Source organism: Megalopta genalis, chromosome 3 (assembly GCF_051020955.1).
Source record: "Megalopta genalis isolate 19385.01 chromosome 3, iyMegGena1_principal, whole genome shotgun sequence".
In the NCBI taxonomy this organism is placed as follows: domain Eukaryota; kingdom Metazoa; phylum Arthropoda; class Insecta; order Hymenoptera; family Halictidae; genus Megalopta; species Megalopta genalis.
This window is the reverse complement of record NC_135015.1, coordinates 8,625,150-8,649,485: the sequence shown is the minus strand read 5'-3', so window position 1 is coordinate 8,649,485 and position 24,336 is coordinate 8,625,150. Positions and strand designations below refer to the sequence as shown.

Below are 24,336 nucleotides of genomic sequence, written 5' to 3'. Positions count from 1 at the left end.
ATCAATAGATATGATATTTTACACATGAGTTGTGCATAAATGCATACACACAGACTGCAATGGGATATTCTAATTATAAACTAGAATCAAACAGGAAACGTGTAGCGCCAATAAACAAGTTCAAGGTTCATGTGTCACCTAATGAGTTCTCCTACATGCTTAATATGGTGATGACGAATTTCTATGTACTTTTATTTTATACAGATTATTAGTTTTAATCATTTTCCTTGTAGCATTAAATATCACTATATCAAAATTATTACAAATTGAAGTCGTTATCAATCTTAGTTCAGCAATATTACTTTCCTTAATTTTCTTCGATAACGTGTCGATAATGTGTCAACCTCTTGCAACTATTCTTCCTGAGCAGAAGAATTTGTAGAAGTTTTCAGAACCCTTATAAATATATCCTAAACATTTCGAAGCAAAAGGAATTCTAATTTTTTGGTGACAAAACTCCTTGAAAGATCTAAAAGTAATCTGATAAACACCAAAATTACCCAACCTTAAACGCCATTGATGTATATTATTTTATAACAACGTTTAGATTGTATCTTAAATAAAGAAGTTTATCAAAAAATTGTTCACAGAAACATTTTTGTAATTTGATAAACTATAAAAGAAAAAATTAGAAACCATTGTGACCGGTAGTTCTTGTGTTAATAATTAACGATCGCAGTAAATATGAAATGACGTTTCTGATAAATGATTACAATCACAATGGAATGAATGAATATCTAAAGCGATCAAAGCAAACGTAATTAGTTGTTATGACAAAATATTCAATTACTCTTCAACTCTGCTAAAGAGGGCGCGTTTTATACTGATATACCTTGTAGAACGCAATGTTGTCATTTCGTCACAACGAATATAAGAATCGGAAAGGTTCGCGGTGAAAACAGTTTCGATTAGCGGAAAAGAATTTTGAAATTTTCAATCCACCTGCTGAGCGGCGCGCGATAGCCAATAGAATGTGACAACGAGGCACGATACAGTCCAGGGAGTCGCGGCATTTGATTGGATCGCCGCGCCAGATGCGCACGAGTAATGCACGTCGGTGACGTCACGGTCAGTCTGTCCAATGCAGCGGCGAGAATCTCAGTAATAACCGTGCGTGCGTGCGGTACGCTGAAGCGTGTTACTCGTACTTGGGTGTACAGGCGAGCAAGAGGCGACATAAAAAAAAGAAACGAAATACATATATATCTCGATCCGTTCCGGAGATGTTTCCCGACAGGGTTATGCCAGACGGGATTCGCGTACGGTAGCTTTTTTCTCCATTCATCAGACGGGACGCGTAATTCATTAAAGGGGCTAAATGTGTCCGAGAAATCGGCGTGTCGAGGGAAAGGCAGACGACTGCACGCGATCCGCCGTACCTGACAGTCCACGCGGCCCGGCCCCCAAAACACTTTCGCCTCGCTATATACACATAAGAAATCGCATCGTGTTTCATTCACAACGCGAGCGCCACTGGCAATGTCGGGAAGTGACAGCCCAACATTCTTTCACGGCCAGCCCTGGTCCAGCTGGATCGAAAGAATCGGACGAGACAAGCCGTTGAGTAAGTGCGCTGCAATAATCATCGAGAAGCTCGTTCGTTCGTTCGCTGTCGCTGGCCGGAACGCGACAACGGCGAGCGTCCAGCTACGGTCTACCTAACCTCAACTTCGATGCTCCTTTGTTCGCGGACTTGACGCACGGCCCGTCACGTTACCGTGTTTGCCCCCCTCGCACCGTTTTATCTCCGGAAAAAATGTCGCCAATGATCGGCCGACGATGTTGATCGCATCTAGATCCGCGATCGAGCGACGCGAGCCTCGTCGCATCCTTTTTTTCTTGACACTTATGTAATTCAGAAACAGAATACTGACCATGAAAAACAAACGGCCCGCAAACGGTCTGACATGGATCGCCCGTTCGATCCCCCGGTTTAACGATCCCGAGCGGACGCGATCGCTGATCCTATTGCCCTTGAATTATTTACGTATATGTACACTATAACTATTGTATTTGTTATATTCGGCTTTTCTGTCCTTTTTGTCCCTTGACTGAAAAAATTTTGTGGAAAGATTGTGCATGTAAGAAATGTAAACATAATAAATGCTGTTTTCCCAGAAGTTTGTGTTTTTTATTTCACATTTTGCTTTTGTGAATGATAAAGATGAATGATGGCAGAATTTCAGAGAAGAATTTTATAGATTTAATATTAGCAATGTTATAGAGTTAATTGCAATACATTCTGATATTGTAATTATGAATGCAGTGAAAGAGATTTGGACCCATTCATTTGAGTAAAGAAGTAGATGTAATTTCTTTTTCCACGTTTTTTTTCTTCTTGTAATTATATGCTTATGGTGTACGTATTGAGTTAATGAGATATGTATTATATACTTTAAATGATTTTTATATAAAATATATTTTCATCGTGCATTGAATGTTGTGTTAAGTGTACTATAAGAGGATTCGGTTTGTTTCAGGTGATGACGAAGGAGAAGGTCAACACTCCACCTCTGTTACACGCCTTGCGGCAGAAGGTAGAGATTTTTTAATATTTGGCTTGTACTGTTTTTAGTTCAGTATCATAAATACAAGATACACACATAAAACTTGCAACTCTCCTATAATAAGTACTTTTTGTTCCAGACATTGATTTATATGGATTCTGCCCAGAAAGAGACACTTTTTACACTGTTGTTTGCGAAACATGTCATGCCATAGTCAAACCTCAAGCCCTTATTCAGCATATGGGTATGTTATTTAGTTATATTATTTCTTACGCTACTTTTGATATCCAACCGGACGCTTCATTTCACAAGAGATTATTATAATTTTAAACATAGATTCCGAATCCACTGGAATAGGAACATGATTCAATGGATATATTCTCTCATCATCTATTAAAATTTGCATTCCAATGGAGTACCACCTAAATAGAATATTATTAAGCTATTTTATGCAGTGTGCTAAATATATTGACCCATCGCATCATGATATCGATTAATAAAAACTATATTAGGCATGCAGAAAATGTTATGAGCTTGAAAAAGGAATACGGATAAGCAACACACGTTTCTATGCACTTGTGATATAGTAAAATGCTTCAGGAAATATTCAACAAGAATTTTTATCATGAAAAATATCTTTTATTAAAAAACGTGAGAAAATATTAATAGTAGCAAAAGATGTTTTAAGCTGTAGTTTAATTCAAATTTAATAAGAAACTACGAAAATATGTTTTACATTTGCTTCCATGTGTGAATTCTATTGAAAAGTACACAAACTTTATGTATATAAATTTTGCTCCACCATTTCCAAGTGGACCACTAAAGATATCAAGAACTCGTCGGATATTTTTGTAACAACGAATCATACTAAAAATGCATAAAAATCGATATGTACCAGACTTCTCTTGTAACTATATTAAACTAATACATGAACACATCTTTGAATAAGGAGGATACCGGGGTCACATTTGACCCACAATACACTGTCTCTCTTCTACGTTACGAAACAAACTTTATACGAGAATGTTGTTCGTTTCATATGATATTATTTTGGATTATTGATCCCCTGATTAATACTTTTTAAAAAATGCCGAAGTAATACGAGGAAAACTTGAAGAAGCAAAGGAAAGTACTGTGCAATTCCAACACGAGCATTCCAGATTCCGGAGTAATTCCATCGGTGTTAATTATAAATTCCCGGGTCACGAAGGACCCAGCTTTCGCCGGACCGAGATGTCAAAACATTCAATGTTTCGGTCCCACCGATTCCGATATTCTAAACGTAGCTCGATATTCTGCCACAGAAAGTCGTCATCCTTCCGGCACGGTCACTTTCCCGCCTCCTTCCACCCCGGCCGTAAAGCCTCCTGTGAAAACGCCGTATTGCAAGGTGTCGAAGCTGAAGAAGACGCAACAGCCATCGCAGATCACCACCGGGAACAAAATCAACCACACGAGCGTGAAACGGGCTGGAGAGCAGCCGATAGTGCCTACGAGCCTGACAGCGTCGTTGCCGGTCGCTTCGTCGCCTCGATCACCGCTCGAGTCGCTTCCGGTGCAGACGACGAACTCGATCGGATCGGTGGTGTCCTCGAGTCCTGTGAAAAGCCCGGGAACAGCGGGCCAACCTCGCCGGAAGAGGCTCAAAACAGACCGGTCGTTGCTCAAGGACCGCGAGTACGATCCGGACCGGCACTGTGGTGTCTGGAACGAGGAGACCGGTAAACCCTGCACCAGGTCCCTCACCTGCAAGGCGCACACGGTCTCGCTGCGACGGACAGTCGTCGGTCGGAGCAAAACCTTCGACAAGCTCCTCGCGGAGCACCGGGCCTCGAAGGAGGTGCCGAATAGGCCAGCGAAAGTGACTGTCACCGGCACCGTCACTGTCTCCGCGGCCAATTCTAGCCTAAACCCTCTGACACCCAACACCCCTGGCTTAACTGCCGAAACGGAAGCACCCAGTTCACCACCTGTTCTCTCGCTGCCAGACACGTATCCACTGCCAAAGGTAAGAGCCACCGATCAACCTATATAGCTTACGATTGTCTCTGTTGCATCCGTGATCTGATCACCGTGTGATCTGTTGTTTTTTTCCGCGAGGCACAGTCGTCTTCTCTAGCTGTCTTGCGCAATAGGGTACACGCTCATGATAATTGCAGTTCGCTAGTACTTTGAACTTGTGTTTTATTGGACTACGGCTCACTGAATTATCGACCCTTTCGCTGTATAGAGGAAATGTTCGTGGGAAAATATCTGCTAGTTTTGAAAGGTTGATTATTTGACTTTTCGTTTGATTATTGATTCCTACTGAATATTAATAACACCGGATTTGCAGAAACCGAGTATTTCATAAATTATAGATATGTTGAGTTAATCATTCTAATTTCAATGAATGCATTCTAATGACTTGGATTTTTTGTAATTACGAATATTTGCATAACCGTTTCAGTGGTAAAATTATTAGTCTACTTCGTTGCTGAATTAATTCAGTTTTCATTTCATGAAGTTGAAAATGATCGAATGAATTTCTTGATGCAGATACATCAAGATTAATAAATGTAAAATGTTAGGAATCTATGGGAATGATTAATGCGTCTCAATACAATGATGCGCGCAGCGAAAGGATTGAGATCTTGATAATCCAACTCTTACGTCATTGAAATTTTCCGTAATTGGTATGCTGCAAAGGAAACGAAAGTTTCTCTGTTTTCCATTCGCTTTAGTAAAAATGATCTTTTTCCAATCCAGCAACATCTCTCGTTTATGCTGACGTGTTTCCGGCGTTACGAAATTTTAGCGATCGTTTCTGCTTTTGTGAGAATATCAATGCACAGGACGAATACAGTTTTTGATCAGATTACGTTGCGGGATTATCCTGTTCCTTTCTTTGATTTCTTTCTCTCGGTAATTAAGCATCTTTCTGTAATCGTGCGTTTGTGACAGTGATTGCATGATCTGGTAATGTTGGATACTTATGCGTTGTGTGTACATTTTCCGTTGTTAACGACGAGGCACATCGTCGAATGTCCAGCTTATAATTGAATTAAATTTGCCGTTGTCCCGTCGATGTTTCAATCGTATTTCATCAAACACGCGATTCGTCGTACCTACTCGGTAACAGATATTTGTTAATTAATCGGGAATGGAATCGGAAACAGATTCGTGTGTTTTCATAGAAATGTTCGAAACAATAGGTATGCCGTGTGTACTACCCATTGCCGTCACGGATCCGTGGGAAACAATTTGATCATGCAATTGTCGGGATTCTGAATTTTCAGAATGGAAATGTCCGACGGCTTTGGAAAGCTTAAAAGTGTAGAAAAAAGCTTGTTAATGTTATGTCACCGCGGAGAATCTCGCGAAGCCTAACGAGTTGCGAAAATTTTATGAGCGAACGGGAGAGGCTTTCCTTCGTTTGCTCGTTTAACTAAGTTAGATTCGCATCACAATTCGACGGCGGATTCCGCCGATTCCGTGGCGTCTTTAAGAAATGTACGAATCTCGTCGTGGCCGTAATACTCACCGGCTCCACGAACCTATCGAGATATCGATCGCTTCGATACCGCCAGCATAGAAAGTAGATCTCGGTGGACAACAGGTGGCACGGTAAATCAGCAAATTGTGCAAGTCAAAATTTAGTCGAGCCATGACGTCGCGCAGTCGACCAGAACGCCATCAATAGACTGCGATTTTTTCTGCAAATTTTCAATTCTATAAAAAAAGTTACAAGAAGAACTGTTAGACTTTGATTATCAAAGTCCTGGGATTATAGTAACACTTTCGGGATGGCCGTTGCCGTTTGGCACCAGTTAGATGCAACACGTTTGCAATATCATCGGACCTTTGCACTCTGCTGTCCCCTCCGAAGGGTCATCGCAAACCTGGTCAGCAACTCGTGTGACCCTTCCAGGTTACATGGAAAGATCGCCAGTAATTATCATATCTGTTGGAGCAACTATTTTCGACGCGCGATATCATTTTACATCTAACACTAAACTAAACCTCTACCAAGCAGTAATACTAACTGGCACGTACTGCTTCAGAAAAGTGAGAAGACCGAATTTATTTAGAATTTGTAAAGTTTTTCTTATAAAACTTGCTCCAATAATATAACTTATTCAAGCGTTTTCCACGAAAGAGTTTCGGAACTTTGCAGAATTGCAAAATAAGAAAGCGGTCACTTTGACCGCGGTAGGTTTAGCGTTAATTCGAATCGTTACTGCTTCCCGAATAAACGACGATCTGAGAAAACTCGGCGAGTGCAAAGGCTTAGACGCAGTTGAAATCGAGCTCGAGAATTTGACATTGCCGCGATTTGAATCGTCGTCGACGATTCTTCAAATAGAATTTACGACTCTACTTATCTCGAGGCTCGACACGAGTAATCACAGCCATCCCGAATGCGTGAAATCAGTTCCACGACTTCGCTCGAAACACGAATGAGCCCTAGACGAAATAAAGATGTCTAGTGATCAGGTATCAGTCAATACCCAATTTCGATATCCTTCTCAGTTTTCGTAGATCTCTTAAGACGCGCTAGACGGAAGATAAACTGAAATGTCTGAATCTAGTCGAAGAGTTAAACGAAAAGAATGAAAAGTATGTTAGACGAGCGTCGCTGACAAACATGGATCGATCGACCCAGACGAGTCAGCTGCGACAGCAGATCGAGCAAGAAGGGTGTCGGTTGATACCTGTTTTCTGTTTTTGTTATTGCAGGCTGTTGATTTGCTTTATCGGTGTCTGGCCCCGCATGGCTCCACTAAACCTGTAAGGCATGGTTTCTTTTGGGCAGTTAAACGCCAACACCTCGTAAGGGCTCTACGATTTTTATTGCGAGTCGCCAACGATTCTCTTTTTTAGACTAAGCTCGAAGAGGACTTCGCCAACGAGGAGCTGAGGAGCCTGGAATCGTCGATAGTGAACTCGACCGGTTCCTCGCAGTCTAGTTCGATGATGGGTCCGATATCGGTGGTGTTGCCGTCGCTCTCTCCATTGCCGGTCACCAACGAGGAGTCCTCGTCGTCGGTCGCCACCCTGATACCGAGCACAACGTCCCCGGCGATACCAGTTGTGCCAACAACACTGCCAACTACCTGCACACAGCCACCGTTGGTCACGACCGTCCTGGAGGCAGAGACGCCGGTCGAGATCGATCCGGAGACGGCCACGACCATCTACTCGCCGGTCTACAAGGAGAAGTCGCAGTTGGTCGTGCAGTTGCCACGATCGAACAACATCGTCCACTCGCCGTTGTCCAGGAGCTACCAGGTACAGGCCTCGATGCCGAGCCTGATATTCGAGCCGATGGAGCAGCTAGAGCAATTGGAGCAGCTGGAGCAGCTAGAACAACAACAACACCCGCCTCAAATCAATGGCAAGAGACTGAACCACTCGACGCACCTGAGCCCTGTGAATCAACGACAACCGAAGAGGACCAAGCACGATTACCAGCAGGAGCTGTCTACGGCGATACAGGTCGAGGCCACGACAGCGTCCTCGCCCTATCCCCATTTCGGGGACATATCTTGGTCGAACTGTCACCCGGAGCCACTGGCGGTCAGCCGGTGGCTCCGTATCTCGTCCAGCCGTAAGCAGTACAACTTTAATATTCACTGACATAAGACCCCACCCACTCCGGGCTGAGGACCGTGCGCCCTGGGCGTTTATCTCTACCTCCTGTTACGTTCGACATCCTATTTTACATGGTCGTCATCATCGCCGCCGTCGAGCTGCTAGGTCCGAGGCCCGTCGAGATTGGGGCAAGTCTTGATGTACGGGTGAAATTGATGTCAGCATGCGCACGGTGGAATGCGCGGCTAATGTCTTTCGAATCATGAAATCGTTCGCTGCATGAAATTACGCCCCGAGACCGGAGCCTAGATGTTCTTCTTACGCACGTGTCGCCTGCGAATACGACGCGCACCTTACGCCGCGATCGTTCCCGCGAAACTTTTCACGAACAGGATCGATTTCGAACCGCGCCGTGGGGAGAAAAATAGAAGCGTAGATTCGGTTCGTTCCGACGAGAACAGGCTTCGCGAATGGGAATGTTGGTTTTCCTAATTTACTACGGATCGATCTTTGTTGTTTGCAGCGAGCACCGCGCTCGCGACTCCAATCATTTCGAGTTCGCGTTTTATTGCAAAACATTCCTCGGGTTCTCCTATCGACGCGCGATTTCGTAGCGAACGTCGTGCGGAAACGACGTCGTTATCCTTGAATGACTGGCATCTTGTATCAATGATGCTACTCGTTGCGACAGGGTGTTCCAGAATTCGTGGTCTGTCCGGACGAGCGCGATCCAATCGCGAGACGAACGAATATATCGTCGTCGACCGACGTTTTTATTAATTTAATATTTATCGTTCCCTTAAAGTTAGAATCGTATTATTTAATTGATGTGTGTCGGCGGTGGCCGACATCAACGCGTACCAGCAACGAAAGTCGGACGTAACATTATTTCGCGACCCGTGGTCGACAAGTTTGTGATCCACAAACGACGAGTAGAATTAATCGAATTCTCCTAATTATTTATTTTTCCTTTTTTAACGGGTTCATTGGTTGGTCGGAATTTCGGTACGTACCACGTGTTTTGCGCCACCCTGTATTCTTACCGTGCGAAGTCGAGTGCCGCGACAATAGCGTATCCTCTCAGAGTATTACATCATCAAGTAGCTCAGGCTACCGACTGACAAATTCATTTTCGCGACGCAGATCTTTTTACCGAAATCATCGCAGCATCATCCGTCATTCGTTCAACTTAACGTCAGAGCGAAACACGGCGAAGACGGTGGAGGTCGCGCGACGGACATCCTCTCTTATCGATCCGTTTCGCGTCGACCAGGACCATATCCGTTCATAATAAACTCGACGATATTCTCATTTTTATAAGCAACTTAGTTTCTCAAACGGCGATAACTGAAAGCAATTCGTTCTTGTCCTTTTCTAATGCAACAACTATATATCGTGCGGCGGTTATTCGATCACGCTACAAAATGCAGTTTCCAAACGTGTTAATTTCAGTTTATACTCTACTTCTCGCGCTTCTCAATTGTTTACGATTCTAAAATTCGGCAAACGCGATACTGCAAAATTTGATTGATTAGCTAAAAAAAAGAAAAGAACTAGGAAAGGACTGCGTGCAACAAAGTTTGAGAGCCACAGAACAAAGCCAATCAGAAATTTTGTTGAGTTCCTAAGAAAAGTGTGATAGCTCTTCGGTATTTTGCTCTGATCCTAAGTTGAAACGATGATTAGGTCGTCGGTAATGGCATAATAGAGTAGGTGAGCCGTTCGAATCATGCGTTTACTAGGTAGACTTGTACCTTATTACGTCGTCACCGTCGACCATATGGTTTCTCACTCGGGACAGGTTCGGTTCTTGTTGCATTTGATCCCGCAGTCTGATCCGGGACAGGGCCGCTAGCGTTTGCGACAGTTATCCGTGATTTTCGTTTTCGGAAGGTACGATGAATCGGTAGGATATCGGATCCCGTGTACAGGTTCGTCGGATTCGTGTATAGTACGTCGATCACTCGCAAATTAGCGTTGCTAGTGTACGCTCGACGAGCCCGCCGAGTGCATTTCGGAGACGCTACTTTTATTGTAAATAGAGATAACAGAGAACCATAGGGATCATTGTCGTGTAAATAGCCCAATAGTCGAACAGAGTCGCGTTGGTCCGATCGGACTGAAGGAAGTCCCGCGCGGACGTAAAAGAGTATGTCGAGTATGCGAGATCAGGATGAAAATCTGCGAGCGTGCAGCCTATTTTTATACAATCGCGAAACGATCACACCACAAAGAATCAAATAGGAAGATTTTAATCTGTTAACAAGAAGTATCCGCTTCGAGAACGGTCTTCACGATCGCATCCTGAAAATTAACGTAGAATTCGCAGAGGTCGCTCGGTGTAATTTTTTAATCAAATTTCTGATTTTCTTTGTCATATAATACTCTATTCGTCTGACGAGAATTTTCTACGGTTATACGGCTGCTTTTCTTCGTCTCCGCAACCCGAGGTATCTTTATCGCTGCGAGGAAAGGTTGTCTTAAAGAGGATATCCTAAAAGATGCATACTCCGAAGTCTCAGTGGTAATTGGCCACTTTGAATAAAAATGCACGGTCGCGGTTTTCATCGGGTTCTCCTTCGCCGAGATGTAGCCTTTGGAACTCATGCTTCATGATTCGGTCCGCGAACGGAGGGTCTCGCCTGTACATACGTATATCATAGTATACATACATATATACATATATTTTTTTTATCGATCAACGATCTCTTCAATATTTTTACGTATACATATATAAATACTATTATAAATAGCCGCATACACTCGGTGCGCACCGTCGTTAATTTTTTTTTTCTCCACGGTTCTCTCCGCTTCTGTTCGCCACGTGTACATTGTATCTAGGAGTTCAAAGTGTTTAGCGATCAATTAAGTTCCCGTGCCACGACGATTTAGTTTTTCGTTCCCTTAGGATAACCGTGTTCCGTTCCGGCGTCATTCGCGTCTCTCGGCGAGCTCTCAAAATTGCACGGGCATTGTCTCGCCGGGATAGAGCAGGCGATATTAATTAACGGTAACTGTCCCTCGACGTGCGGGGTGCCTTTGAACTGCAAGCGGCAAACTGTTTCCGGTACTCGTTGATAAGAGTGGAAAACCCTCGAGAAGAACACGGATCGTAAACTCATCGTTTCGCGAAATTTTGGTTTCATTGTGAAGTAGAGTTTCGTAATTGTAAAGAGTCCGAATCAGTTGGGCCTCTGCTATTCCAATGAGCGATATATGGATCAATTATCGCGCGTCTTCGATAGAGTTAAACTTATGATGATATAATAAACAAATTAATACTTCCTCTCTATCAGTATCACAGTGAGGAAAAGTAAATTAGCTCTGTGCGCGTGCTCGTTATTCGATGAATTTTTAACTTTTCTATGACAATGTTCTCGTTCATATATCAAAAAAGAACAATTTGCATTTAATGAAATTTATATTTTTGTTTGTATATTAGAAAGGGATCATTTTTAGTTGATAAAAGTTTCTAAGTTTTATTATGATCAAAGAAGTTGAAGAGTATAAAATTATTGTACACGTCCGAACAATTTTGATTATTGCGATGACGAATCTTTTTGTGACGATTCAATTTCATATTTATGTAAAAGAATGGAGACTGCAATCGCGCCGATATAGAAAGTCAGTTTACTTTCAAGTCTCGTATGATGAATTTGTAAATAGGGAAACGTAGTATTTCGGAAACGATTTGTTTGCCGGTCCTTGCCTACCGAGCTTCCTCGTTGTTGTTAGTAAATTTTATTAGCCTATTCTATTAGCTTGCTGTTCAAAAACACTCTGCATATTTGCACAGCACGTACACGGTCACAAGCATACACACAATTCCGAGACAATTATTTATTTTTGTAACAGTGTCAACATCTTAATTTTCGTCGCGAGCCGCCTGTTTTTTTTTCCAGCGTGCCGCGACAGGTGGCATATGTATCTATACACATACACATGTATACATAATACACACGTGTATATATAATATATATACACACGCAAACATACACATACACATGGACTTCTTATCATAGATTGTGATATTTAACTAATTAATAATTAGCAAAGATAATTCTAAATCGTGCGGACGCGCCAGTGGGAGACTAGGCGGCCCACCCAACTCTTATAAAAACGAAAAAGGTCGAAAAACTCGAGGTCGTTCGATTCCGCGATTTTCGAGCGAGGTGAGCATAAAATAGATGCAAAAAAAATATGCGAAGAGGGAATCGCTCGCGTTTATTTCGGCCGCGCATAGAGTGACACATACACCGTGCAAACGTGTTTTCAATCGTGTGTCGTTGAGTTTCACATCTCGCGAGCATCGTTTCGCGAATCGCCTAACTCGGAACCCTCGTGAATCGTTTGATGTGTAAGAAAATAATTCGAGCAAAAGTCAGATTCTAAGTTGGTATACCGTAATTGATGAATTTATGTTTGTACAGACCAATTTAAAAGAGCAAACGATCTTTCTGTTCTTTCTTAATAATACTATGCAACTTGCGATAGAAACTACAGTTTATTGAATTTTGCACATTTACGTTTCCTGTAAATTGTATATAAAATCGTGGATTAATAGTCAATAAGTTACACGACATTATAGATCTTCTAAACGTTCGCGTAAACGTGCAAAACATAATAAACCTCAACAAAGACCAGTACAATTCCGATGTTTCGCCGAGCATTCTTACCAATCAACAGCGTAGATATTATACCACCCGTTGTTTTATATCTTGCGTGATTCTCATGGGAAATCAAGGTTCGTTGTAAGGTTCGCACTTACTCGGAAGGTCGGTGCGATGGTATTATAAAGCAGATGGTTAGGGGTATCCTAAAATGAAGCTTCATGCTTCGGTGTGAAATGAAGATGAGCAATCGATCAGCTGATATTATTTGTTGTTTTTGTAGAGATAACGTGACTTTTGCGAGGATTTCTTTTTTAGGCAGGAAACGGTTCGCGAGCGATTCGTTGCGAGTTCGGGTGACTCAACCGCGTGCGAATGTATTGAAACGCGTTGGAGAATGGATTGTTAAGGACGAAGAGACGCGGAGAAGTGTCGCATTGAGCCGAGTTTCCGTTTTCGCCGCGCTGTATAAACGATACGCTGTAAGAACGTTATTAATCGCTGTTCTGAGGCGAGAAGATCGGTTCGTATCGGTCCAGAATCGATGATACGGTTCGGTAATCGTGTCACAAGCGAGATAACGGATTCGTCGATCGATGGTAACCGTGGAACGACTCACCTCACTCTCATCGACCATATAAACGACTACTTCGCCTTACGATTTAATAGCCATAAAATTTCGCCTTAATGATAAACTAGTGACTGTAGGAACCGTCTAGACACACTCGGGGTGAATCAACCGGATCCGTCGATCGATCGATCCGCGTTCGAAGCAAATAGAAGAAGAGGTAGCAATAATTTAGGTTGATACGGCTAATTAAAACCGCTAATTCCACGAGTGGGAATCAAAATCCCGGACCGATACGCTGAATCGCTTTCGGTGACATCACTGATAACCCTCTCGGCTACCTGAAACCGTGATAATTTGTACATAAATCGCGTAAGCAATTTACCCGCGTACCTATGATAACGATAAATTCTATATAAGTATATATTATATATATACGTATATAAATATAAACTATTGAAGTTGAGGATAGTGAGCATAAGCGAAATCGCCTGCGTCGAAAGCTCTAAAACACTATACGATCGCACGAGCCTCCATGTACTTGCGCTGTACCCGGAAATTGTGCAGGCGCAACCAAAAATGGGAACTGATGCAGAATGCGGATCCAAAAGTTACCACGAACCGTCTTCTTCTTAAAGTGATCGTTCACAAATTTTACTTTAATTTCGTACGCCAGTTTGAGGCTGTTCCTCGGAAAAGGTAACCCGAAGTACATCGGTGATCTCGATGGTCGTGTTCGTCTTTTAGGCAGACAAGCATTGCGATCGTCGTAGCACCTCGGGAGTCTATTTTCGAAAACTGAAACGTAATCGCGAAAGCTGTGCAAGTATTAATTCTTCCATTTCGGTTCGAGATAAAATGCAGCAGTTGCCATCTTATTAGACAAGACATAGTAAAACATTTCGCGTTGACGTAGAAATTCGTTGTGTAAGAACAAATATTCGCATTCTATATCAGAACGAAAACCTACGTTCGACTACACCCACCACAGGCTTTATTACGGTGTGCGTGAGGTGGAGTGCGTGTAGTGAGTTTCTAGCGACACTGGCGATGCGACGAACGGTACTTTTATTGAACACGAGTTGCCAAATCAAAGAGGTCCCACTAACCGCGGGAACGCGCTAGTGACACGTTGACTGTCGAATTAGCGCATAACAAATTAATTTGATTATCCATGTTAACTTGAGAAAATGATAGAAGAAAGATAAAACACATTGCTCCGTTAAAAATGCGAGATAGGATATCAGCAAAATGATTCGCGTTATCATTGGCTAATGGAACGGTGTAAGAAGCACAAGATGGACAAATGCGGATTGATCGAAGTTGTACGTGAAAATTTCGCACACTTGGTTCACAACCGTGTTTGTCCCACCAATTTTGGCACAGAGACACAGATTCAGCACCGAATCGATAGCCCACTCGCCATATTATGTAGCTCTACCGCAACAGTCAAAGTGTTTCTTACTTTGTGGAGGCATTCAGGTGTATATCCCTAACTAATTGATGCCCCCTGCACCGCATGGCCCTACCGTTCGGCATTTGACAGTGTCCCTGGCAGTCGCTACATCAGTTCCATCGAGCACAAGCGAGCATCTTCTGTACATAACAAGTGCCCTGTGCATGCTGCGACAGGCGAAAACGCTGCGCGCATGCACGATACACGTGTACGGTCATTTCTAGACGGTTGTACGTACCGCACGGTGTTCCAGTGTTCATCGGTCGATATTTCTTTTGCGCGAGCACCGAGCAAGTTTCGTTGCGGTCGGGTGACGTAGCATCTCGCGACGACAACAATAATGGTATCGAACGTCGAGCCAGTCGATTAATTAGTCAATGGATTTCCGCCCGAACCGGAGACCAACCCTCGAAACGCCGACATTCGATCTGGAAACCGGACGGTTAACCGCAGTCTTGGACTAAAGTTATTATAAATTAGTCACAATAACCAACAGTTTACAATCGTTAGTCGTCGGGTTACTTTTTTGTCCAAATATGGTTAACGCGGTGATCGTCGAGGGAGAAAGATTCGTTTCGTCAATTAATGATTTCGTTGCGTTGAGATCTGGTTTTCGGCGAGAAATCGATCGATTGATTCGTCGATGGTCTCGAGATCGATTCGATCGGAAACGTGTCACGACCATCCGGAGAAATATTGTTTTTCATTCGCAGAGCAATAATAGAAGAGTCGTGTACTGAGCGATCGCGCAGCAATAATTTCGTCGGACTCACGTCCGAAGCATATCCACCGCTTCGTTCGACACGAGCATCGTCTCCACGAACCACCGAACACGACGCGAAACCCCGTTTCTTCTTTCCCGATTTTTCGTTTCACTTTTACGTTAGATCGACGCGACGTTCGCGTTTTCCCGTTCGATTTCACTGAACCGACCGAGAACTCGGCACACCATCGGCGGCAGTCGTTTCCTCTCGTTCTCATCCTGTCGTTAATGAATCCGCGTGAAGCTGCGGTGCACCGGACGGTGTTTGGATAGCATAAGACTGAGTACGCTTACGAAAGAATGGAGACGACGGTGTATTGTACATTTGACGGAGAATTTGCAACCGGAGTCCTATAATGCTTGGTGAACTGGACGCGGAGAATTCGAGTTTAGTTGAAGGCGAGAATATTTTTTGACGTGCCGAGAAATAGTAGAGCATCAACGTTAATGGAATATAAAGTTATTGCTAGGATATTACTGTGATAAAGTATTCGTAGAGTGTACGCCAATTGAAAATCGATTTTCATTAGTTTCCAATAAAAGTAATTTTCCTCGGAGAACTTGTTACGTCGCGACGCCTTGCATAAGATAGCGAATCAGTTTTAGCGTGCTCTGCTTTCAATCGGACTTCTTTCCGTTGATGATTTATTTTGTTGAAACAATTCTCAATGTTTGTACCTAACATCCAACATCAATTTTCTCGAAGTTATTTAAAATTTGAACCGTGCCTCGAGTTTTATTAAAGTCTCACTACACTTATTCGTACAGCCAATAAACTGTGTGCGACCGAACTTTGAGCATTGATAAAATGCAAAAGTGACCGGATCTGCATAAAAAAGGTTTAGCCGAATATTCGAGGGAAGATTGATTTTTCATTGTCGGGTGTGAACAAACAGGCAGAGCGAACAAAAATTGTTTCCTTGCTTCGAGCGAGCAACAGCCTGGCGAAACTCTGTACGGTTACCAAATTCTTGCCAGTTTCCAGGAACTTTGAAACTAGCGAGGTCTACTTAGGTCTAGCCGCATTAGCACGAGTCAGTCCTCAACAAGCTTATTGTATTTACGAATTCGCTGCGTCTTGTCCACCAAGGGTATACAAGTTACGTACCTTTTCAGTTTTCACACGCTGGTGACAATTCGTTTAGCAATAGTTCGGTCACATCGAAGCAAAAACCAATCCCCCGAACTAAGTACTTTCACATATTCATTGCTTAGAGAGATCCTTAAACGAAAATCAGAATTGAATTTCTCTTTAATAATACATGACAAATCGCTTTGACCAATATTTTTTACGTAGATACTATCGTTCGAAAATAGACGGTGACAGTTCACGGTACAAAATAGTTTGCACAATTTCTAGTAACATGAAGATGTCTACTTTGTCCTAATAGTTCCTCAGTCGTTTATTTTCTAAACTATAAAAACTGTGAAAAAGTTCTAAAAAAAAATGATTAAAAACCCTAAATTATAAAAACAATTATACTTCTACGTGATTTTCGAATTTGTACATACACGAGTGAATTGATTTGAATCACAAAAATGAGATACGCATTTGTTTATACGTATACGAGTTTCGGTGTTAAACAATCGACCAAATATTTTTGAACGATGTTGCGACTACGAAAATCCAAGTTTCCACAGATATTCGTACTCGAGGCATAATACAATTTCCATTGCTTTACACGATCGACAGCGAGTTGCGGAGTGAATTGTTGCCGGGGAATGAAGGATGTTGGTCTGTTGCATTCGAAAGCGGAGCATCCGTCGTCTCCAAACTTGAGGAACCGCATCGCTTCCGGTTCGCGAAGCGCTCGCGGTTACGCGCGTCGTTAACACGTTCGTTCGTCGTTCCTTCAGTACTGTAATTTCACGCGGAGGAAAGGAGCCAAATAGAAAGCTCCGTCTTTGTTCGCGACGCAAGACAAGATACTTTGTGGCATTTAATTTAAATATACGTTTTATATTTATTTGTAAGTTGATTCTGTTCATTCAGTCCGTTATCACCTTCCACCCGTTCTTTATTTTCAGTCTGTTTCCGCGCGAAGTAAGTCGTGGTTTGCCGGACGATGTTGGAGTATTGTGATTTAATATTGCCCGAGCCTTCGTGGCTGGAACACGCTTGCGAAAGGAGAATTTTGTCGATTGAGAGCCGATGCGATGGATATTAAATGTAGTTGAAATATAATTGCTGCACCCCACTTGAGATCACATGAAATTGCAATTACGAAATGAAATAGCAATTACGAAATGAAACGTAACGTGGAGCGACTGTACTTTCGCTTCAACACAACAACGATGTCGAGCCAAAACAATTGTCGATGTTTAAACTGTTTTCCTTTAGACTTTCAGCATCCCTAGCGTTCATTTACGTTATTTGAACGACCTTCGATATTGAAGAGGCTATAATGAAGAAATATGGGTGTACTAAAAGTAATTAGGAAACGAAACGATTTTTTCCTATAGGAAGATTATGGTTTAAACTGCAACTCGCACAACGTATTTATTTTTTAGATAAAAATGACTTACTCGTTTCCGTTTAGATAGTATTTTTAACGAGATGCATAGCCTCCTATTGCAACGTGCATTATGTAAGCGATGAAATCAAATAGTTTCGGTTATTGCTAGGAAATAATTAAAGAAGAATATTATCCCGACACAAATTTTACGGGTTTGACCGTAATAAGTGAAAAGGAGCTACTAAATTATGAAAACGATAAACAGTGATCTCAAGTGGTTATTCGATTGTTTCTCGACAAAGGTCACGAAATACGGCACCCAGCTGCCTCGGATAGTGTGGATTTCGCGGATCAATGCCGTGAAAGTCTGAATGCGCTGTAACGTTGGTACAAATTCGAACACGGTTGCTTGTGTCGTCACATATCATTAACCGGTGAGGAACAGAAGCAGAAGAAAGCATCAATTAACCGCTTCCTTTCTCGATTATTGTACATAGTTTCACTTTTGCGTTGGTGAGCGCAAGCCGTGCAGCAGCTTATGCAAAATCGCGTGTTCGAGCGTTCCCTTCTGGTTGCTCGAGGCACGGCGCGATCAAATTCGATTCCGGCCGAAGAATCAAGTCGGCTGATTAAAAAAACTCGTGCTCTCGATAAAGCCGGGATCCCGTAATTACGATCGCTATGTCGTGACCCGTTGGCTGATTGCGAGTAATTCGTTATCCGGCACAAAGTCGTCGATGAAACACGTGTTCCCGGGCTGTTAGATCCCCATTTTGTGCTTGGGTTTATTATTTAAACGAGATTTCGAGCTAGCCCGAGGAAAAACGTAATTGGTTACGGAGTTATTGTTGGAGCTTGAAGGTGTAAGCTGTATTCTCTGAAAGAACTATCTTCGAAGGTATAATGACGTTATTGTATCATAAATTAGGGATGATGAGCCCGTACCAGGGCTGTACTAAGGTTTTCATAGATCCTGGGTACTTTTCCTTTTGAATACCTTTCCTGGTCTGATCAGACATAATACTATACAACAAATACTAAATAATACTATACCACAAAATGTCTTTTTTGGACTTTTAAAAATCTAAAAATTCTAGTGAATCATGAGCACTATAAATGAGGACTGTAAGAAGGCGATTTTTGAATTGTGTTTTCCTGAAATTGACGTCTTCAAAAATATTTCATCAGTTCTTCAGCGCGAACTTTTTTTCGACATTCGCACAAATGATAAAATTACTTCATTTTTTCTTTAACTTTACTCAGTATTTTATAATTCTTGAAAATCCAAATTTTTTTGGATTGTAGAAAATATATTGTTTACTCCAAATAATAGTAATTATATGTGCAGATAATCATTACGAAAGAATGTAATTTTTTAATTTTAAAAAGCCTTAAACTGATTTAAGGAGGATTGTCCAAGTTCAACTTGCATGCGTAAACTTGTCTACATATACGTTTTGTGAATGTGTCATCTATGATATCTGTTCGAACACCAATTTAGAGTAGGATAAAGAAGAGCAGTCAAACAGACTGCTAGAAAACCTAATAGAAAACCTCACCATCCACATTGTTGTTATGATACTCATATATAGAGAGAAAGTGTTAGGGAAAAGTCAGTAAGGATAAGGGAACAGTTTACACTCGAAAGATTCAGCAAGGAGCATAATTTCCTAAAGATTGTATGCCATCGACCCTGAGGATTCCAAATCATCAAAGTGTACAGAGTGTTCAGTTGCTCGAGTTTCTACATCTGTAGCCACAAAAGTAGATAGTAAGTTCGTTTATACTGGAGGGTAAACCTCGTTAAACCGAAGTCTCAAAAACTTTTTATAATTTATATGTAGAAGAAAGACATCCAGAAAATCTTGCAATACTTTTCAGTATTTGGAACGAGACTATTGTCGTTTATACAACATTTTATTCAGAATAGTTTTTACATACTGCGAGAAAATAATCTTCAACACGTAAATTAGTCTACAAGACTCTAACTCACGCACCTAGCATTTGTAAGTCTACGTTTGCTTTCGGAGCACTCTGTACACCACGTTCACAACACGTAACGACTGTAACACGCTCAAACGAGTCGAGTCAGTATAAATGCAAACAATCGCGCGCGCGCGCGCACGCGGCAACTATTTCAGTAGCATAAAGTCACACTCACATTTCCCAAATATTGCAAAGAGAAAGTAGGCTGATTTCTTGTTTATTTGACAACGCGTCAGACAAACGTTACAATTATCGATTTATTTTGACTATAGTTATATTATTTATCGTCATAATCAGACTGCGGATTTTATGCATTTATGTCATTATCGAATAAGTGAAATATTAACCAGCGAGATGAATAAGAAGAATCTAAGAATGTTCTTACGGTATACTTAATTTATTCAAAGTGTTCAAAGAAGAAATATATTGTTGTTCAACTTCTGTTCTGCTATAATTTAACATGACAATCTTTATTTTGCATAAAGATCCGCAGTCTAGTCATAGTACCATTAATCATTGCAGCTGTGGATTCCTGTATACACGCATAGTTTTTACAAAGTCCTTATATAGAAACAGCTTTAACGTTTTTGCGATTTGTATCGCGAAAAGTGAAACCTAGAGATAAATGCCGGCAACAAGATTTCTCGTTTGCAAAGAGGTCCAGAAATGATTCGTCGACGACCTCTTTTCGGTTCTTTGCAAGGGTTATCGAAGTTCTTTGCAACAGTTTCAGTCAGAACCTTTGCAGACTAGTTTGAAACAGTTTTACTTGTCGAACTGGTTCAAGCCGAGTCCAGGTGTCCCAGGTATCTCATAAATCAATAGCCCCGACAAAGACAACGGGGTTCGCGAGGAAAACTCCGCGCGAAGGTCGTATACACTGTAAGGCTTTTTTCTCGAATCACGAGAGGACAAGCTCGACGGGCTATTTTGAAACCAATTATCCCCCGTAAGCGACTTTTCTTTCGAGGAAGAGCCGAACAGAAGAGGGAATCTGCCGGAATGTAAAATTAGAAAGTACACTTAAAATAGTGTGTCGGCCGGCTTTTGAAATCGGACGTGTACACGATCCTCGGCGCGCGCTTCCTTCCCCGTCGGCGCGCCAGAACTGGAGGAAGAAGAAAGAATTACGATTAGCCTAGCTCATAAGTGTGCAACCGTGCGACCGGCGACATAAATCACCGTGACACTCACTTTTTGACTCGCAGTGGCGACCAACTCCTTGTATTATATACAGTGCACGACGCGGTCCGCGTTCGCTGGACGCGGCCGCGAGGGATAAGGCCCACACCCGATCTGTACATTTCGCAATATTTCATACATATTTTTTTATTAATCGAGTAGAATGACGTTGACTGGCGAATGATACCATAGTTCACATCGAAAGAGGGTTATAGCGTTTAGAGGCCGTCTGCTGATCGTTGGGCTGCGCGGCTTCGTGTCGATGCGAATCTTCTATTAAAAGTGCGCTATCCTATTCTATATGACGGCATAAATCGCGCCACGATTGTTTTAAGATGCGTCCAGTTTCAATTGTATTAGGCTGTTCGGAAAGCTCGTTTCAGACCTCGTAGAGTTCGTTTCCATTAAATTCGTATAAAAGATTACAAAAGCACTTTCCAAACGACCCACGACAAAGTGCGTACCGACGGCGATTGAAACAAACGAGATCTGCGAGTAATGAAGCATAAAACGCGAAGACGATTATGAAACTGGACTATAGTTCGCAGACACGAGATCCGCAGTCTACCGATCACGAATACCGTAAGTTCGATTAAGATGTACAGTCTCACCAATGATAACAAGAGATCGTCTGTTTGGAAAACGCAAATCGACGGTGAATCGAGACTATCGTCTCCGTCCACGGTGTTCCCATCGTGTCGGGGTTACGATTGCGTGTAATAATCAACGGAAACGTTGATGTTGTATCTATGTAAAGGAGAAAAGGGAAGAAGGAGTAATCTTTAACGCAACCGGTCGGCGCGTGCTGACACACGCTCGCGATCGCGTTTCTCTCAGGTATTTAGCATGTTTATATCTAAAGAAACACCTCTCCGCAATAAGTGAATCAGATAGAGAGCGCCGTACGGGCGTGTTTGTACGGTGTAATGGTCGTTTTCCATGTTTCTCTTAGCAGCTTCCTTGGTACTTGTCATCGGATCCCCTGTACCATGTAAAACGCGCTCGAGCGGATCGATGCTTTCCGCCGCATACCGTGGAAACTTTTAGATTTTTATAGATCGTACGGGTTCCGAGCAACTCATTGATCATTTTTCACCGTTCATTCCGAGACATTCGAGTTCAAATTAAATAGGATACTTGTAGAAGCGCCTCGGAGGCCGAGGACCGCCACGTGGTAGACTGGTGAACAGAGGCTTGTCAATTTTAATCATTTCTTTTCTACGAATATACAGAATAGTGGTGTTAGAATTTATTTATTTCCTGTAATAGAACCGTGAGACACGAATACTTCTCACGGCGAAGGCTTAGCGATACTTACACGAGCATCGGCGGACCGATATCTTTCAAGAATACCGACTCCGTCGCTCGCAGGTTTTTATACAAGATGGCGGCGCACGTTGAAATTTCATAGCAGCCGGAACGGGTTCGTTCTTTTTTTAAACCGTAGATATTAGCGAGATAAATGAGAAAGTTTTATACATCGATACTTCAGAATCGCTAGTTTAGCCAGAGAGTTGTGTTTCAGCCGTGATTTCTGGACTTCGACGTCCACTGCTAGCAGCTAGTGGAAATTGCGCCTGACAACCGAGTTCCCGCGCTTCTTTTTGTATCGAACGATCCTTTTTATACCTCCGTAACGTCGTAAGACGATTAATATCCGTTTCTAGAATAATAATACAAAGATTTTTATACATGAAACAATCCTCGTTCTGTGTTTGAACACACTAAATAGTTTCGAGTCCTCTCAAGCGGTTCAGTTTACTCAACAGGTTGTGAGCGTACAATAGTATAATTTATAAGAATATTATCGTTCATCAGTCTGCGCGGATCCTCGGTGCTTCGAGGAGACCAGAGACATTCGTAGATTAAACATTTTTCACTCTTAACCTTTATCTCTTTCGAATTCTTCAGTACTCTCCTAACGTTTCGTATTCGAGTCTTAAGAAAGAGAGAGACATAGTGTGTGTGAGAGAAAAAGAGAGAGAGAGAAAGAGAAAGCTTTATCTCCGAGATTGTAAAACAGGATTTTTATTCGTCTTTTCTGAAGAAACGTCGCGGTACCTTGGCGTCGGTGTGAACGTTCAACGAAAACATTTGCGAACAGTGTAAACCGCGTTTCATTCGAAGCCGAATCGAACAGTATTATATACGAACGTTCATCCTGACCCGGCGGCCAGATCTCCGCGACGATTTCATTGCGAGATTCGTTGCTCGATTACAAAATTACGTGTAACGAGCGATCGGTGTATTACGTAACGACGAAGATGGTTAGCTGGCTATCGGTTGCTTCGCATCGCGACGGAGAAATGTATCGAAGGAATTGCGGAAATGGATGTTGCTTGTTAAGAAAGAGTGGAAGGGAATGGATGCGGAATACAAAGTACATGGAACGTGTGTGAGAAAGACAGAGAAACAAAAAGAAAGGATGAGAGTGTGTGATGTTGCGACACAGAGCAGCAACAGGATTGTTACACCGTTGATCGTTATATGTGCATAAACGCTTCGGAAATAAAAAGAAATTTAAATTATGGAACGATGTGTCTCTCCTTTCGCATCGTCTCCCGGCATTTAATTATTATCAATCATCACGATTTATAATTCATCGCGCGGAGGCGACACATACTTACGATTCCCTCGTGTCCATCTTCGGATTGGCTCACCACTAATTTATTCGTTTTCAATTGGAATACACGCTTCGACCATTTCATCTCACATTTCTTCGAATTTTCTCATTTCTACGCGAAGATAGAGCGTTTTCGATTTTCAAACACGGTCAGCATGCTTCTGGATTTTTGGCGGTATTAATTGGTAAATTAATTAAATCAAAACAGAAATTTCGGGTATTAAAACCCGTTCGAAACGCGAAGAATTTTCCGAACTACTAGATCTATTGATTGATTAATTAGCGAACAATGCGTTTCGCATTATCCGAACGTCATCGCTATTGACGTGCGTCCATTTGGAAGGAACGTGAAACGTCTGGCGGCTCGATGATCCGCAGCTGCGATCGTGAATTGCGACTTCGCATTGAACGAGCGAGTTTTGCGCGTAACGTGAAAGGACACCACGCTGCTATCTTCGGGGACGCAGAACTGGTCCACCCACTGGGAATTCCAGATTTTTTTCCCATCGACTATCTGCTAGGGAGCGAGCATGCGTGGATCGATTCGCGTTGATCTCTGCGATCGGGAACGATCCTTATCTCGCCACTCTGGACCAATCCACGAATGCACT

At 42.3% G+C, this 24,336-nt stretch overlaps 2 protein-coding genes across 3 annotated transcripts in view; one reads left to right on the top strand and one right to left on the bottom strand.

Moving 5' to 3' along the window:
- The first annotated feature begins 404 nt into the window (after positions 1-404).
- LOC143259046 (uncharacterized) lies at positions 405-23,635 on the top strand. Of its 2 annotated transcripts, XM_076519845.1 has the most exons (6): positions 405-1,564; positions 2,481-2,537; positions 2,647-2,751; positions 3,812-4,515; positions 7,227-7,277; positions 7,371-23,635. In XM_076519845.1, exons 1-6 carry the CDS (start codon positions 1,480-1,482, stop codon positions 8,124-8,126), a joined length of 1,758 nt encoding a protein of 585 aa, XP_076375960.1. In that variant the 5' UTR covers positions 405-1,479; the 3' UTR covers positions 8,127-23,635. The 2 variants fall into 2 exon arrangements, with proteins under 2 accessions (XP_076375960.1, XP_076375961.1); XM_076519846.1 differs by lacking the exon at positions 7,227-7,277.
- The window catches only part of LOC143259047 (tRNA (guanine(6)-N(2))-methyltransferase THUMP3), a 100,499-nt gene continuing 99,264 nt past the window's right edge, over positions 23,102-24,336 (bottom strand). The window contains exon 11 of the transcript XR_013032902.1: positions 23,102-24,336. The gene's annotated coding sequence lies outside the window, so the exon portion shown is untranslated.